Source organism: Nesoenas mayeri (assembly GCF_963082525.1).
Source record: "Nesoenas mayeri genome assembly, chromosome: 1".
In the NCBI taxonomy this organism is placed as follows: Eukaryota; Metazoa; Chordata; class Aves; order Columbiformes; family Columbidae; genus Nesoenas; species Nesoenas mayeri.
In genome coordinates this window covers 205,347,210-205,365,003 of record NC_137541.1, presented here as the reverse complement: position 1 = coordinate 205,365,003, position 17,794 = coordinate 205,347,210, and the positions used below count along the sequence as shown (strand labels likewise).

Genomic DNA, 17,794 nt, shown 5'->3' with positions numbered 1-17,794 from the left:
TTCGGAGCGGGTCGTAGAGCGCTGTTTGCTCCAGGCGCAGGCGCCGGCTCCGCCTAGTCCGCCGGGTCCTACCGCCCGCCGCTCCCCGCGGGGCCGACCCGGGGCAGCTCCGCGGGCGGGGGGAAGGGGCAGCTATAAAGCGGTGTGGCGGCTGGGTGGCCTCCGCTCTTCCCGGCCATGCCGCGGCTCCTTCTCTTTCTCCTGCTGCTCGGCGCGTCCGGCGCCCTGCCCGCCCTACCCCGCCGTCGGGGAACCCGAGCGCCAACCGCCCCGTACCTCATACGGTACTTCCAGCAGCAGGTACGAGCCGCCGCCGCCCTCGCACCGCGCAGCGGAGAGCCCGGGGTTACAGGGGCGGTTTAGGGGGTGACCCCCAGCGCGGTTTGGGGCCGGGGGAACGAGGGGAGATCCCCGGGGAGGCCCCGGCCGGGGCTGCCGGTGCTGGTTCTGTCATTTGACAGAGTGTCAGGGATTGGAAGGGACCTCAAAAGATCATCCAGTGCAATCCCCCCATGGAGCAGGAACACCCAGATGAGGTTACACAGGAAGGTGTCCTGGTGGGTTTTGAATATTTCCAGAGAAGGAGACTCCACAACCCCCCTGGGCAGCCTGTTCCAGGCTCTGTCACCCGCACTGAGAAGAAGTTTCTTCTCAAATTTAAGTGGAACCTCTTGTGTTCCAGTTTGTACCCATTACCCCTTGTCCTATCATTGGTTGTCACCGAGAAGAGCCTGGCTCCATCCTCCTAACACTCACCCTTTATATATCTGTAAACATTAATGAGGTCACCGCTCAGTCTCCTCTTCTCCAAACTAGAGAGCCCCGGCTCCCTCAGCCTTTCCTCACACGGGAGATGCTCCACTCCATCATCTTTGTGGCTCACTTGGGAGGTTTCCCCACAGCCCAGCTGCTCTGAGGAGCTGGGGGTCCCAGTCAGAGCCAGGCAGGGAGTTTTTGTGGGGATTTCAAGGGCATTTTCTTCCTTCAGCTGCCTCATTTAGCCGTGGACTGGACACCAGTATATTTTTGTAGGTTTCTGGATGTTGCTGTGCTCCGTCCCTTTGGTAAAATGTTCCAGGTCTTGTATATCCTACTAAAGTCACAACTCTGGCAAGGGACCGGCTGCAGTGCCGGGTGGTCTGCTCTGCTGTATCTTTACACCATATCCGAACACCACAGCCTGTGTTCCAAAACATCCCACACAGTATGTTGGCAGAAAGCTGCTGGAGACTTCGGTTGTACCCTAGCACTATTTGCAATTAGCACTTGTGTGATTTTTATTTGTTTCTTTTAAATACAGAACTGATTTCCGTTACTAACTAGAACTTTCTTTTCCTGTCTGCTCCAATAACTTGCTTTGTGACTTGTTGGCAAAATCTGCAGCCACAGGGACAGAACAGAGAGCTCCTCAATGTCAGCTACGTGTGCTGGTGTGGTCCTCTTGCAGGAAACTCAAAACCCTACTTGTTTTTAGGTTATCACAAAAACAGTCAACAGTTCCTTTGTATGTGTGAGGGATCATCTGCCTCCTCACCTGGGCTGACCCTGATCTTTTAGGGCAGGTAATTGTTCCTCTTACTGAGAGGTGTAATAAACAGAGAGGACACTTTTCTGATATTCTAATGGTTTGATTCGAAACAGGCTTGTAGCCTGCAACTGAATTTTGTGCCCTGGTCTACGTAGGAAATGGTGGGAAAGAGAAGCTGTTTCATTCACAGGCATCTTGGATGATACATGGATTGAATGTTTACTGTTTCAGCTTTGTAGAAGCTGAACTTAGAATGGAATGGGCAAAATGGGAATATTATGCTTTCAGAGAGAACAGACATGAAGAAAAAGATAACCCTTGTATATCCTGAATAGCTACGAAATAATTTTAGGGTGAAGGTCACTGTCATTAGGGGTGTGAGAGGTGGGATGGGAACAGCTTTTTGACAAATCCATACATTGAGATTATATTCTTCTGCAGATTGATTCTGGTTTGGGAGCATTCCTCTTCAAGCAGTCTCCCCACATAAATCCTGTGTCTTGAAAGCATCTCTGTCTAATACTTTTTAATCACTCGGGCAGTGACTTGAGATTTGGGCCCCTCCATTAACTCTAAGAGCCGTTTAGCATATTTGGTAACATACTGCAGATACCTCCTGCAATGTGTGGTCTATGTTGGCCAGGATATCAATCCTGTGGTTGTGTTGTAACTCATAAGCCTGACACCTAATTGTTCTGGTGTGTTGGTTGTTGCTCATTGCTGCCATAGTGTCAGTGATATTAATTCTGTGCTGTGGCCTGAACCAACCTTTGTCACCATTCTGTCACACCTCTGTTCTCATCCCCCCTCTGGCCTGCGGTGTCTCCTGGTTGTTCTCGGCTATCGACAGAGACATCTGTGTGCCTGCCAGTTGCCAGGGAAGCACCAGAGCTGCTGTGTACCCCAGATCTGCAGATTTTGGGAGGCAGGTAGATGTTGAGAGAAGGGAGGGAAGAGTCCCTGTGACACCCTGTTGTAAAGATGCTGCCACATCCCGCTCCCTTCAGCATCTCCCATGTTCTTATTCCCCACTTCAATAAAAATCATCCTGACTGAGAGTGGCTGCTATGGGAAAGAGGGGTCATAATCACAGGCCTTGAAATCCTTGCTTTCCTTGTCCAAAGTCTTACTGGTATTGCTGAACATGGTGGGAGAGATGTGTATATTCATGTATTTTTTGTATTCATCAAGGATATGAATGCTGATCCTGGCGTGTGAGAGATGTAGGGTTAGCACGAGAGGCCGAATCACGCGGAGGGTGTAAGGCTGCTCATTATCGATTGCACAGCATGTAGAACTGATAGGCAAACTCTACAGCCCTTATGAAACACGTGCTGAGTGCTGCTGTCTGGGGTTTGTAATTACGTTATGAGTCTATGGTGGAACATAAATACCACGATGGACATATTAAATAGGGGTGGTGAAACTTCGCCACCTCTCAGGATTGTTGAAGTTCAATTATTTACATTATAGTTGCTTACAGTGTGAATCATCTGCTTCGGTGCTGCTGAGTCTTTCTTCTTACTTAAAGTTCCTATTTTGATTCTTGTTTATCCCTTTGGTTTTCAACATCAGTTAAAAATGTTTGATGTTGATTTTATCACTCTTTTATAATATGGCAAAATATTACACTGTCACAAAGGAAACACTTCTTATGCCTACTTCGGTAAGAAGTCCTTATGAATAGTCTTTAAATATTTAATACTTCCACAAAAGAAAACTTTGAAAAGTCTAAATAGATTTCTGTCATGAATTCTGTTGCCCCAAAATACCTCGTGAGCACTGCGAATGATGAATTAATGTTGCACGTTGGAGACGTGAATTTCAGAATCTGAGGGTTTTAATGTGGAATTACAGCCTCTAAATGGAGCTTCTTGGCATGAAGGCCTATAGACCTGCAGCATTGCTTGAGGGTTTAGTGTTAGTTACTCAGAAGCAAAGGTATTTGAATTTGGAGAAACAAGAGGGTCAGAGCTCAGCTCAACGCTCATTTATGTTGAACTTACTCCTGTTTAGTGCTTTAAGTGTCAGACATCCCTGCTGACAGGGCTGAAATCTGGAATATTGAGAAATAAGTCAAGCAATGGCCGTGGCAGTGTAGCTAGGAACTCAGCTTGCATACTGCACTGTGTATGTCCTCAACAACTTTTATTTTATTATATTGTCTTGAAGATTTGTGTGTTTTGCTTTGGTTTTCCCCCTTCTGCCTTCAAAAGTAACTGATGCCTTTCAGCCCTCTATTCCTCTAATGCAGAAGTGAAATTACCCCAGTGTACAGGTAGCTCATGCTGACCTAGGTTAGTCGATGGCCCTCGAAGGAGAAACTCTGCCATCACCCACATCTTTACATCAACAAATTGTATCTATGCTGGGGAAGCTGGCATCCTTTTCAGCTCTTCTGATGTACTAGTATGACTTCTGTAGGCAAGGCTACTCTCACTTCTTCTTTGGTAGCTTGCTTGCTAAAAGGTTGCTTGTGATTTCTGTTTTAAATTAATCCATCCAAACCCAGACTTTACAGAGAGGATGATGTGCAGGATGTGCAGAGCTGCAGGAAGACCACCACTATCTGAATAGCTTCTTCATGGGCAGCTGTGTGAGTGACCACAATTCAAACTGACTGGAAAGCCTTGGCGAGGTATCCAAGAGCTGCTATTTCTCATTGCCTGAGTAGAAATCAACTTTCAGTGTAGGGTCTTGAGTCAGGCAGCCTTTCTCATTTTGGGGAGCCTTGTCCTGCACCTCTGCATTCCTTGTCTTCAACATATGTACGAGTGTTACAAAACCATAGCCTAAGAACTTGTGCTTTAAGTGCTGTACTACTGGGAGGATGATGCCTTAAATTTCCTGATAGTTGAAGGATTGTCAGTGATAAACTGTCCTTTTCAGAAAAGAGAGTGGATGTGGTATCTATTCTTTCGATTTGATAACTGATGGCTGTGCAAGACTTAATGTGCTGATGGATCCTTCATCTCAATCACACTTTGTAAGCACATCTTTTGCTTTCTGAACTGCTATGGATCGGCCTAAGAACCAATGTAACAAGTGAAATTAACTTGTGTTCAGCAAGTTACTGAGCCTGGTCCTTCAATCAGACTGTCTCTCACTTGTGTCACCATTTCCAGGAGATGGGTTCTGATTGCATTTAATAACTTCCTAGATTTAATACCTATGTCAGTGTTTCATAACTTAGTAAATTCATGTGCAAGTTGTTCTGCTCTGAAACACATCTGCACTTCATAGTGTTTGTATGTGAAGAGAAGCGATGTTGAACCTTCAAACTAATGAATTCTCAAAAGTAACGCAAATGGATCTTTTCTGGCTCTGTCAGGTGTCTTTAATATCATATTTGGTGTTACAGACTTAAGTTCTGAGGCATAAAAAATGAAAGCCTTGATTGAAAGTGCAGAAGTTAGAATGCAGGTTTCAAGCTGGAAAAGAGAATTTGAGAACGACTGCAAAGGAGAAGCAAAGATTTATTTTTCAGACATGGTTCTTTTTGTTCTACAGGAAGGGCCAATTTAGAGAGAACCCCAGAGTTTTCCTTCTCTAACTGAAAATGTACTACAGTAAAACCCAATTTAACTTCAGTCTCAGGTCATTGCGTGAATGATCGGAGTAAAGGAAAATGAGATGAAGAGATTGGATCACCTTTTTGAAGACAATGCTGTCTTAATTTATCATCTTAAGGTGATAAATTTGGATTAGATGATTATAAGATGCTAAATTCAGATTAATTCAAACTAAGGGTGCAGTTTTTGCTCTTGGATGTTGCATCCATTGTAGTCACAAGAAGAAAGTTTACAATTATGGAACAAGGTAGCTTTAATCTAATTTGGCACTTTCCAGGCTTTGAAATTTTCACTGTTGTAGGTAAATGACTGTCACTAAAAACATGTATACAACTGTATTGTATAAGCTGTTTAATGCCAATGAAGGAATTCTCAGCCATGGGCATAGAACTTGCTTTTAAGATATTAAGACAGGCTGAGATTAGCACTGTAAATTCTAGTTAGGAATTTTTCAGCATGTTATTGTGACTTAGGTTGGTGTCTTGGAGTAGTAACAGATGTCGAGAATGGTAAGATAGGTTTGTTTTTCATGTCTGGCACTGTAATACAATAGCACTTTTAACTGCTGGTGAAGGAAAAAACAAAGTGCTTTTTACAGAGCCCCTTGGTACCAATTAAAAGTTATGTCAGTGGTTAGAGAAGAAGTGATGCTCATGTTTGCCTTGGAAGTGAATTACTTGGAATATATGTTTTCCTCATCAAGTAGTACAGGAGTACTTGGCAGCTCTTTACTCTCTGATTTCATAGTGTGATTTAAAACAGGAGCTGTAAGCTATAAACCAGGCCTGTGAGGAGAAACAATAGCTCTTATTCAGTGGGCAGGAAAACGGGGAAGTACTTGTTAAAGCTCGTCAGTGAATTTTTATTTTTATGCACTACTTATCTGTAGGTCACAATGCAGACATCAGCTTCTCAAATTAAGCAGGAAACACTTAATTTCCTCACGACCTGAGTATCTTCCTTCAAGGGAGCAGTTAGTAGTAGAGGCTACAAAAAGCATCAATGATCACTACGCTCTCTGAAAATAAGCATTTTTTAGTCTCGCTAGCTTTAATCATTAAAAGCTGTAATAGGCCTCTGAAAGATTTCTGATAGACTGTCTCGATTAGACAAAGTTTAAAGGACTAAACAACAAACAAAACTCTGTGTGGCCGAAGCAGCAAGCTGTTCACAAGCCAGATGTGCATGAGATAGATCTTGTTAACTTCGCTGAAATTGTACCAATTGTCCATGAGTTTCTAGCAATGGAATCAAAGTCTTAGCTCTGGTTTTCTTGCTTTTTTTGAGGAGAAGGCACTGGGTGGGAGGGGGGAGATAGAGAGGGAAATTAAGTTCAAAATGGAATTTGATGCTAATGTGTTCTATATTGATTTCTTCATCTGACTTTGAGGAGATCAGGACCAGCCAACAGCGTAAATTGTTGTAGACTGTGCACAAAACTTGTAATGTATGCCAAACTGGTGAGACTAGAGGTCACGCTTGATAATTTCATTTAAAGTCTTCAAAAACTGCATAAATACATGCATTTTCTTTATTTCATACATTCTGGAAAATTTAGATTTTTATATCTAAAGCAGTGAAACTTGTAAGACATTTAATTGGGAAGACCAGGCTGCAGTCAGTCATCTTCCATATACTTGTAAAATGGTTCATTTCTTTGTTTTCCAGACAGGTAAATTCAGATAATTAAATATGGAGAGAAGAATGGGAATAGCATTTATTTTCACCACAGTGGGTAGACACTGTCCTTCTTGCCTGTGGTGTGGGGTGATAACTTTTGTTTCTATTTTAAGTTTTCAGTTGCTGTCTCCTGTGTTTTAGTTCAGCCCTGCTGAGCCTGGACTATTTTGTAATATTCAGCACGGTTGTAGTGCTGCTGCCAAGTGACACTATTGCTGTTGGTTGTGCTGTGGTTGCTGTTCTCTAAAGGTGTCTAGTGAGCAAAGAACGACATTTCTAAACCTTTTGGGTTGTTTCTATCTTCAACTTGCCATACCAACTTCTTCCATTACTCGCTCCTATGGCCCAGATGCAAAGTTTGTGTACAAGTTTACCCTTGTGTCAGGCTTAAAGTGAGAGTGATTAGATGAAGACTATCTGGAAAAGGTGTTTGTAAAGCAAGACCTGAGATGTGTGTCTGTCCAGAAGAGGAGAGGGTTCACAGAAAGGCTGGTTTGTGTGGGCTATGAGCGCACATGGAGCTGTGATGCTGTGCTCTGGCTTCTCCCTCTGCTGGTACCAACACACCTGGTGGTGCATCTCCTTTCATTCCTAGCTAATTTATTCTTCTTCCAACAGGGGTAAGTTTTCTTGTCTTGTGAAGCAAAAAAATCCTTTCTAAAAGCATCCCCAGAGGCACTTAGTGTGAAAAAGCTGGTCAGAGGTAGCCTTAGATGGTAGTTTGTGTGCAGGAGCTTCCTTTCAAGACAAGGGGAACAGAAAGTGCTGGGTGTCAGGCCCTTTGACTTGAGCAGGCTTGGGCTGAGGCCAGGCTGAAGTAGAGGAAGTGGGTGAAAGCAAAACTAGCATTAACCAGATGTTTGATTTATGCTTTTAAGCAGCAGCAGCTTGCTTTTCCTTACTGCCTGCTCCGTGAACACCGAATCTTCCACAACCGCTGTTGAGAGCCACATTCTGCTCTGGAAGCTCTGGCTTTACTGTAGTGTTTTCTATACAGTTAAAAGTGGGTGGCCACCTATATGTCTACAGTTTTCAGTCACTGCTACTGGGGGGAAATGTATCACAGAATCACAGAATCGACTGGATTGGAAAAGACCTCAGAGATCATCGAGTCCAACCCTTGGTCCAACTCTAGTCTGTTTACTAGATCATGGCACTAAGTGCCATGTCCAATCTCAGTTTAGAAACCTCCAGGGACGGCGAGTCCAGCACCTCCCTGGGCAGCCATTCCAATGCCTGACCACTCTCTCTGTAAAGAGTTTCTTTCTAATCTCCAGCCTAAATTTCCTCTGGCAGAGTTTAAGCCCATGTCCCCTTGTCCTATTGCTGACTGCCTGGGAGAAGAGACCAATTCCCACCTGGCTAGAACTTCCCTTCAGGTAGTTCTAGAGAGTGCTGAGCTCACCTCTAAGCCTCCTCTTCTCCAGACTAAACAAGCCCAGCTCCCTCAGCCTCAGGCATGTAGAGTTCCCTTGGCTCCTAATCAGGAGCTCCTGTCCTACAAGGTGATGGGAAATGGCTTTTAGCGATGTCTGAGGAGTTGCTCAGGGTTTGTTATATAGTTTATAACAAAATATTCTTTCCTATTTTTAAGTGGAAAAAGGCAAATGGAAAAATAGTTTCCTGTAAATATCGGAGAGTCTTTATTTAGATGAGAAAACTTGCTTTGCTGAGAGAAAAGCATCTGTGGTCCAGCTCAGTTCTGGGCACGGACTGCCCTGGTATAAGGACCCATCGTTTTTCTGTACATTTGCTGGAGAACTTTTGTAATGGTTGTGAAAAGAGAACGGGATGTTGTTGTTGTGCAGCAGAGCAATCTGTAGGAAAACTTGTCACCTGAATGCTGCTGCTCTCCCTGTCATCCCATCTACCAAGTCTTGGAGCTCTGCAAGCAGACAGTTGTTCTGAAGGGTTCACATGTGTTGCAAGCCTGCCAGAGAAGCAGTTGCTACCTGGTATTTTTGCTATTGCATAAGGACTATGACTAATTACTGCTTTGTTGTTTTGTTTTCTGAAATTGCATTCCCCCCTCCCTCTTAAATGCTCAGCAGAATTAGTAGCTATTAAATAAACGATCCACAGTGGTGTATGTAAAATCCCTAGCACAATCTTCTATAGGTATTCTGTGCCTTTTAATGCTGTTGCCATTTTGCCTCGGCTTTATCTGACTAGAATAATATCTGGGTGGATGACAGGACAGTTTTCACTTTGTCTATCTCTTTCCCCACCCCTTCCCCCTGCCTTGGTCCTCTGTTTTCTGTGGGATTAGCTGGAGAACATAAAATACAAGTAATAGTGGTTGAACTAAGGCTGGGAGAATAATAAACTGGAGCAAATTTCCTTGTAGTGCCGAAAACCTGGGAAGTAAAATGGTTGCAAATTGAGTTGAACCTTTAAAAATATTTACCAGGTTAGAAAGTTCTAGCCCTTTTGGGTGGACAGCTAGAGGTATTTTAAATATTTAGTTTGATCAAAAAGAAATATATTCTTGAATGTGAAATGCTTTTTTTTCCCCACCGTGTCCTTGTTTACAAAGAAGCTGAGGAAGCCTTTCAAATGAAAACCATTTTGATCAGGGAAGATCAAACTTGCTTCATAAAGTATTTTGTTCAAACAACTATTCCTATTCAAAACTTTAGGGTTTTCTCAGCAAAACTGGAATATTTTTATACTGCTTAATCTGAGACACATGGAAGGTTCATGTGCAATTTTTTCTTTCACTCTGAAGTTTATCCTCCAAATGTGATGGATTTGTAATTCAATCTGAAAGGCAGATGGAAAAAAAATGCAGGCCTTTACCTGTTATGGGTCTGAGAGACCTTTCACAAGGATAACTGTGTCTTTGTCTGCTATAGTGCAGCTTTGTCCTTATTTCGGCCTTGTGAAATAATGCACCTTGGCTAATATGGCTTTGACCTGGTTGTTCCCTACTCCTTGCCCCATCCCTTGTCCCATGGAAGAATTTCACCAGGGTCATAATGCCTTGAATGGAAGGATTAATTATATGAGCATTTGGTGTGTTTATCACCATAGTAATTTGTTATAAATTCCTATAGCTGATTGATTATGGCAGCACAAGCCTCTCCGTTGCCTGGAGAAGAGCAGAATGGCAGGGGAACAGAGACTGTAGTTAAGGAGCATCAAGCAGTAAAGTTGATAAAAGCAATTATTGCTGTCTCCTGCCTTGGTCACCCATCACCTCCCTTGTGCTGGGGCTTTGCAGCCCTCAATTTGGGGCAGAACGTGTTGGTAAGGCATGTGGGACCTGTGAGACCATCCTTCCAACTGGAGGAGCTCCAACAAGGACTTGTGCCTTTGCTGTGACTGCTGGAGGACTTTACACCTAATTAATTAAATTCTCCATGTGTTTATGGACTTCATTTTTACAGGGCAGGCAGAATCTGGAGTTTCAATTGCTGCACAAAAGTACTAGTGGTTTGTGGAAGTTGAAAACTATTTGTATTCTCCTTAGCTGCTTAGATTTCCACCATAAAAATAACATTTCATCATGTACTGTTTGGAAACTATTTCTAACAAGGGCTGACCTGAGTAGCCCAGTGCTTTCCTACAGCATATCCTGTAGCTGTTTGGATGTTCTTTGGTCTCTTTCTTTTAAGTGTCTTGTCCAAGCTGTGTGACTAAGGACAGGGGTAGAGTTCCTGTCTGAGGCTTTCCTTGTCCGTGCTTTTTAATCACCGAAGTGATAAACGAGCGCTAAAACCAGATTTCCTTAAGCAGTTGCAGCCTCCTGAGAGCAGGTGACATGGTTTCTGCAGCATAAAAGAAGTTTCAGTAAAATACACAAAGCATGTCAAAGGCCACTGTGTTTACGAGGACATAGTCACAAAGGAAGAGATCCCTCCGTTACAAGGATTTTAAGCCTAGATTAGTTTTGGATAGTTGATTTGGCTGGAAGCACCTCCAACCACCACTAGTAGACTAGAAGTTGGAAGAGGCAAGCAGCGTGCCTATTGTTATGTCTGTATGCTTTGTTAAATGTAACAGGTAAACAAAGTATAATTAAATCTAATGAACAAAACCTCTGAATTATGGGAAACGTGGAAGTCCACCTCTTCCAATTTTGTTATATTTTTTCCATGTAGGCCATTCAAGTTAGTGGGTTAATGTAGCCTGATGCAAGAAGGTGCAGTTTACATCTCCCTGCTCTTCCACAGGACATCAAATGATTATGCATTTCAACATGTGGTGAACAATGGTGCTGATCTTCAATCTGCTGTCCCTTACACAAATATCAGCCTAGAAGGCAAGGAAACACCTAATTGCTTGCATGTAAAATGGAGAAGATCAAGAAAAGCTAATATTGATTACATTTTGTTTTTCCTTCTGCACGAAATGAGCAGGGGCAAACTCAGAGAATCTTACCAAATGTCAATGAGATGAAGCCTCAGACCCAGCACACAAAAATGTGCGATAGCAGAAAACAAAGCAACAAGAATAGTGTTAGGGAGGGAGACTTTTTTGTTTAAACTGATTTTTATTTAACTTTCATTTTTAGTTCTGTCTCCCCTGCAATGAAGGCATTGTGTGAGTATACATGTATTTTTAGTGGTACTCTATTGCTGCAATGGTTTTTATGAGCTTGAATATTTCGTTATATGTAGTAATACTTGTAACAAACTTTGGTGCCCCTTGAATATGATGCTGTACAAAGATGGCAAGGCAGTCCCTGCCCTCGTGAACTTGCAACTTAAACAGAGGAAGCGAAGATTTTTAAGAGGAAGCAAAATAATAGGGTCAGCTCTCTGGACTGGAGTAAAACCAGGAATAAAAACACGTTGGTGAAATCCCAAAGAGGCTGGTGCCCATGCTGCTGTTCATGCCAGAGGATATCCTCGGACTATCCCGCATCTTCCTGTCCTCAGGAAATAATTCAGACAGGATGAGTGCTCAACACAACAACATGAATGCTTGGAGGGTGGAGCACGGCTCTTAAAACCCCCTGGCTTCTCACCAGTAAAACAACTGATTGGATTTCAAATGGAATATCCAAGTTTGGGAGAATAAAGCTGTTGCTTAGAATAGTGAAATTTGACGCATGACACAAAGGCTTCAGACACTGGCAATCCTGCCAGAAACTCAAAAGCATGAAAGCATCAGGTGCTGATTTACCAAATTGAATGACATGAAATGCATTTGGTTAGAAGCTGCGCTGTGAATTATAGTATTTTTTTTGGTAAAGACTTATGTTTGCAGCCCTGTCTCTGAAGTCACTAATGACCTTACGATGCTGCTGAGAAGGAAGTGGGTTTTGGCCCACATGTCCTGTTTTGTCTTTGTACTTCACACAGTGCCATAGTTCCTGACTGCTTCCAGGAGTATATTAAGCAGACTAACATCTGTACAATAACCAACATCTGTTGTGCCTTTTTTGTTTCCTCCTCAGAGGAGATACGTGGCTGCGTGGCTTGTTTTATTTTAAATGGGCTTCCAAAACAACAAAAAACATATTAAATATATATATACCCTGAGATAAGTCATCTATGACAGCTCAACATAAGACATGATACATTCATAACTTATTACTTTCAACATTCCTTTTTCTGTTTTTATTTTCCATTTTATTAGTATCAGAAGTCCAATTCTGTGCTGGTGTTGCATGTGTATGATACTTCCATTTTTAAGACATTGCTGTTATATTGCTGAGAAGACTGTGTTTTTATTTTAACCAAACTTGCTAGGTAGTCCTGTTTACAGAAGCTTAAATAGTTTGGTTTTGGAAGGGAACTCTGCATGTTATTTGGTCCAACATCACACTCAAAGCAGGGCCAAATTCAAAGTTGTGTTAGGTTGCTCAGGACCTTGTGTTATATTTACTGCTGGCATCCTGGCAATAATTGTAATTATGAAAAATGCAATTAGAAAAACCTCATGTATGATAGTATACCTCTACCATTGTTACTTTTAACCAACAGTTAAGGTATTGTAAATGTTTACTAAACTGCCTTTTTCTTTTGCTGTCGTGGTCTATTCCAATTAGGTCTTGTTTCAAAAGCCATTGCTGTCGTCTTCATCCTTTTGCTGAAGTGTGGGAAAGAAACTTTCTGGTTCGACTTTTAAATGAAATCTGACTTGAGAAAAAAGCTAAAAAATAAAATCTCAGGGTGGTTTGAATTGTAAAGTGTACTTGACACGGTTTGTGGGGTTTATTATTTGCTTTGCATACCTGTTCTACAGAGGATGGTGAAAGCATTTGCTGTATTGGCTACACGACAGCTCCATCTGCTGTTCTTGAACTACAGCTTTCCCTTTGTGTCCCAAGCTCTCACTTGACAATTTTCTATTAATTCTTGTGCCTTTTCCCCTCAAACTTCATACATTTTCAAACATTTTTTACTCTTGCAAGGAGACGCTCCCTGGAACACCTTCAAACTGTGTTGATGTTCTGGATTCTGAATTTCTTTGATTTTCTTGGCAATAACCAACAGTTGTGACATCTCTTTCTGCCTGCTTTACAAATGTTAGGGTTGTTTTTTTTATGGTTGTGTTACGCATCTTATCCTTGCAAAGACAAGTTACTACAAGGTATGAAGCCCCATCTAGCGATAAAGGAGTTTCTGCTGTTCACTTGAGTGATAGGTATATGTGATTTTTATATATATATTTTTTGTTTTTCTGGAGAAGTCTGGACTTGTCTGTGCTGCCTGGGATCTCACACACATCCATGGTTTGATGTATTATGAATACGATGAACAGGCACAGTTTCGCTTCTGCGACGCTATCAAATTTTTACAGATTGGGGGAGGAATGGGAAAGAAGAACTGACTGGTGGTGAGTGAGTCTATAGCACAGCTCAGAGTCGAGATGGAGGATCGTGACACTTTGATCAACATGGTTATTAAAATGGGCAAAAGAAAACGCAAATTTCTGTGTGTTCTCCTCAGTGTTGCAGGGTCACTGCAGCATTGGGGTTGCAGGGTTTGTTTTATGGGAATAGACTTGCAGGCTCACTACAGCATTGAGATTGCAGGGTTTGTTTTATGGGAATAGACTTGCAGAGCACATCACAAGGAAGACATAGTAAATTGTATCTCTAAAAAGAAAATTAGACATAATTCAGGAAAATTATGTAATTCAGTAATGTTCATATTTGAATATTACTACCTTAATGTTCCCATTCCTGTGCAATGGGAACAGCAACATGGGCTTGAACATCTGTTCTGCACAGTAGTCCATTGAATAAGCTCAGCCTGGTGCCTAAAGGAGGCTTATCCATTGAACTATTCTGATTTTTTTTCTCTGTTTTCCTTGTGTATGTGTGTTTCCTTTCCTCCTCCACGGTAGGTTTTTGGTCTGTTGCATATTAAGCTGCCTACCCTGAGAAGATGTTGGTACATGTTTTCATAGTTCAGGGAAACCTATTAGAGAGCAGCGTAGGGGAAAGGGACCTGGGGATCCTGGTGGACAGCAGGATGACCATGAGCCAGCACTGGGCCCTTGTGGCCAGGAAGGCCAGTGGCATCCTGGGGTGTATTACAAGGGGGGTGGTCAGTAGGTCCAGAGGCGTTCTCCTTCCCCTCTACTCTGCCCTGGTGAGACCACATCTGGAATATTGTGTCCAGTTCTGGGCCCCTCAGTTCCAGCAGGACAGGGAACTGCTGGAGAGAGTCCAGCGCAGGGCAACAAAGATGATGAAGGGAGTGGAGCATCTCCCATATGAGGAAAGGCTGAGGGAGCTGGGGCTCTTGAGCTTGGGGAAGAGGAGACTGAGAGGTGACCTTAATAATGTTAATAAATATGTAAAGGGTGAGTGTCAGGAGGATGGAGCCAGGCTCTTCTCGGTGACAACCAGTGGTAGGACAAGGGGTAATGGGATCAAGCTGGAACATAAGAGGTTCCACTTAAATTTGAGAAAAAACAACTTCTCAGTGAGGGTGACAGACACTGGAACAGGCTGCCCAGGGGGGTTGTGGAGTCTCCTTCTCTGGAGACATTCAAACCCACCTGGACATGTTCATGTGCGACCTCACCTAGGTGTTCCTACTCCATGTGGGGTTTGGACTGGATGATGTTTCGAGGTCCCTTCCAATCCCTGACATTCTGTGAATCTGTGAAGCTGAATACTTTTTGTAGTGTAGTCTTGTAGTTGGCGCTTCCTTCGGGCAGGAAGGATGCAGAGTCAAGTTTTAAGGCTAAATGTTTAATTTTAGATTATTCCATAAAAGGCAGACAGGACACAAGCCTTTTTCTTTCCTATCGCTGGCGAGCAGCCTGCCCAGAAAAGTTAAACACAAAAAGATACTTCTCTCCTGTACAAACAGACCTGAAACAAAAGATGTATTAGTTGTACTTCCTAATAGTGTTGGAGTTTATTCAACTATATGGTGATTTTTATTAGATGTGCCTTATCTAATCCTTCCCTTTCATTGTCGCAAGGTCTTATGACCAAGTTCTTTTTCAGTTGCTGACCTTGTTCTGCCTTTCTACATCTAATCACTACATCTAATCACTCTTGATTCTGCTTGTTTTAAGAAGCGAAACTAAACTAAATAATAACTGTGCAAATGAAAAAGGAGCCAGGTGAGTTGTCAGCATAAAATGAACCCAGCAGATGTTGTCAGCGCTTGAATTCAGTGTAAGAGCCCTTAAGTATGTGCAGAACATCACTACATGCTTAGGAGCAAATAGTAAATGGTCCAACTGAGCAAAACTAGAAGATAAATTAGTTTAATTTGGGTGTGGAAGCAGTCCCTGCAGTTTTACTTATGCAGGGCAAAGACCTTGTTTGTCAAGATGACTCACGGACCTTCAGCTGCTCTTGCAGTTCCACTTCAATCTGAGAGAGTTTGGAAAAGACAGTTTGCAGCAGGTTGTATATATGTATTTTATGCCTTAAATAACTTCCTGCACTCTCTTTGACCCCAAGCAAATGATGTGGAGTGGTTGGATCCTGCGGGTCAAGATTTCAGCTTTGCTGAGCTGCCTGGAGGAAATTGCCCATACGTTCGGTCACTGCCTTAGCAGCGAGTGCTGGGATTTGTGTGCGACGTGCTGCTCTTTAGCATTAACTTGCAGAGGTTCTCAAAACCGGGGAGGTGGAAGGAGCATCTGAGCAATTCGACGGAGTTGTGGGTGTGAGGGCAGATGGGTGAGGAGAGATGTTAAGCCAGCAGATGTCAGGCTGGTACCGCCAGCAAGGAGCTGTGAAAGGAAAGATGATGCTTTGTGCTGGTGGAAGTCAAAATTGGGAATGTACAGGTCATTTGTGAATATGTAGTAATTAAGCAGTGTAGCCTGTCTCGACTAGTTCTGTGTTTGGGTTTGTTTTATTTTTTTTGTAGTAAAAGCCTGCATGTGTATTCCAGAATAAGATTATGCTTATCCAGGGAGTTACTTTCTAAAAGCAATTTATATACTTTCCAGTACAGATGAGTGCTTGGGAAAGGGCCAAGGGGAATAGTGCATACAAAGTGGTGTGAATAAAAGCTGAAAAACTGACCTTAGGAATTGAAATGAAATTTCTAACGAGGGAATAAAGCTAACACTGTGGCGTTTGGGTTAAGTGCTGTGTGTAGGGTTGCAATGTTTGTAGGACAGCAGGAAGAACTGGGGAGGGTATGTGGATTAGGGAAAATTGCAAGGAGAGAAGGAGAAGCACCCCACAAAACTATCTGTAAACTCTGGCAATAGCACAAGAGCTACAGAGAATTAGTGTTTTCTAAGAATTAAAAAACTCTCATCACTTTCTAACATGAATCTTTAAATGTCAATCTTATGCCAAAAGGGCAGGGAATTAAGAGTTGGGGGTTTTTTGTTGTTTTTGGGTTTTTTTTGGGGGGGTGTTGGTGTTTACTTTAAATGATAAGGCTAGTAACAAATTTCAAAACATTGTGGGACAATGGCTCTTTTTACTTGGTGATACAGTTTTATTATATTGGATATTTTTTTGACCCCTCAGAAGATTGATCTGATTTCCAAAGTATATTTAGAATATCTTAAGTATGATACTATAAAAAGGGCATGGATTTCTTTTTCTTTTAATAACTGAGAGTAACATTTCTCCTTCAGCATATACACCTGTGATTTTGGCTGCTTCATTTGCAAAGCAGAAAAAAATGGATGTATTAGAAATAGAAATTAATTCAATGTAATATTTTTTTTATCTTAGTAAAACTTTTATGCTTTTCTTTATTTTTCATCTGCAAAGTGACTGTGAGAACTTCCCATGGACTCCAGGATCAGTTTTAGCCTTCTGAACATGTTGTTGTTCCTTGTTCTTACAGGTTGATCACTTTGGATTTGCTGATAATCTTACATTCCGGCAGCGGTATCTCATAGCAGATCAGCACTGGAAGAAAAACAATGGACCGATACTGTTCTATACAGGCAATGAAGGGGATATCATGTGGTTCTCCAACAATACAGTATGTAAAAAATAGGGTTTTAATTCATGAATTGGCATCCTTCTTTCCAGTAGTGGTGTGCTGAAAAAATAAGGAAGAACAAGGAGGCATTGTCAGGATATTGTTTAAAGAGAACTTTGCAATGGTTGTTATCATTGTTGTAAGAGGAAGCTGAACAATAACACAAAGTTTTAAGAGGTTCAGGGTTGTGTTGGAAGCCCATAGAAATCAAAGGGGTGCAGTTGTATTAACTTCCTGGAGTAGTGAAGAAAATTTCTAGAGGAAACACTGAGGTGCCTCAAGCTAAGAATGCAAAATTTCGGACCAAATTACACCTATCCCGGTCCTTTAGACTGCCCAAGTAAAATGGGAGGTTTTGATGGTTATTTTTCCTCTATAAGGAAAATGTGAAGCGAGATGAAGCAGGCTGGAAATCAAAGGCAGGTGATTCTTGTTCTCTGCTGAGACCTGTGGAAGCTTTCCCTTCCGTGACCGATATAAGTGCAGGATGGAATGTGTGGGTGTTTTTTGGCCACCTCGACACAAAGTGCAGTGACACAGCAGGAGGTGGCGTGTGCTGAGCTCCAAGCAGCCCAGGACCGCGGACACGCTTTGTCAGCAGAGGATTGCTGCCTGTGTCCATAACTGGTGCT

General features: G+C 42.4%; 1 protein-coding gene across 1 annotated transcript in view; it reads left to right on the top strand.

Moving 5' to 3' along the window:
• Positions 1 to 152: 152 nt before the first annotated feature.
• The window catches only part of PRCP (prolylcarboxypeptidase), a 29,938-nt gene continuing 12,296 nt past the window's right edge, over positions 153 to 17,794 (top strand). The window contains exons 1-2 of the mRNA XM_080363431.1: positions 153 to 300; positions 17,022 to 17,162. Of these exons, the coding sequence (XP_080219557.1) occupies positions 178 to 300; positions 17,022 to 17,162 (264 nt within the window). The 5' untranslated portion in view covers positions 153 to 177. The remainder of the gene's footprint in view (positions 301 to 17,021; positions 17,163 to 17,794) is intronic.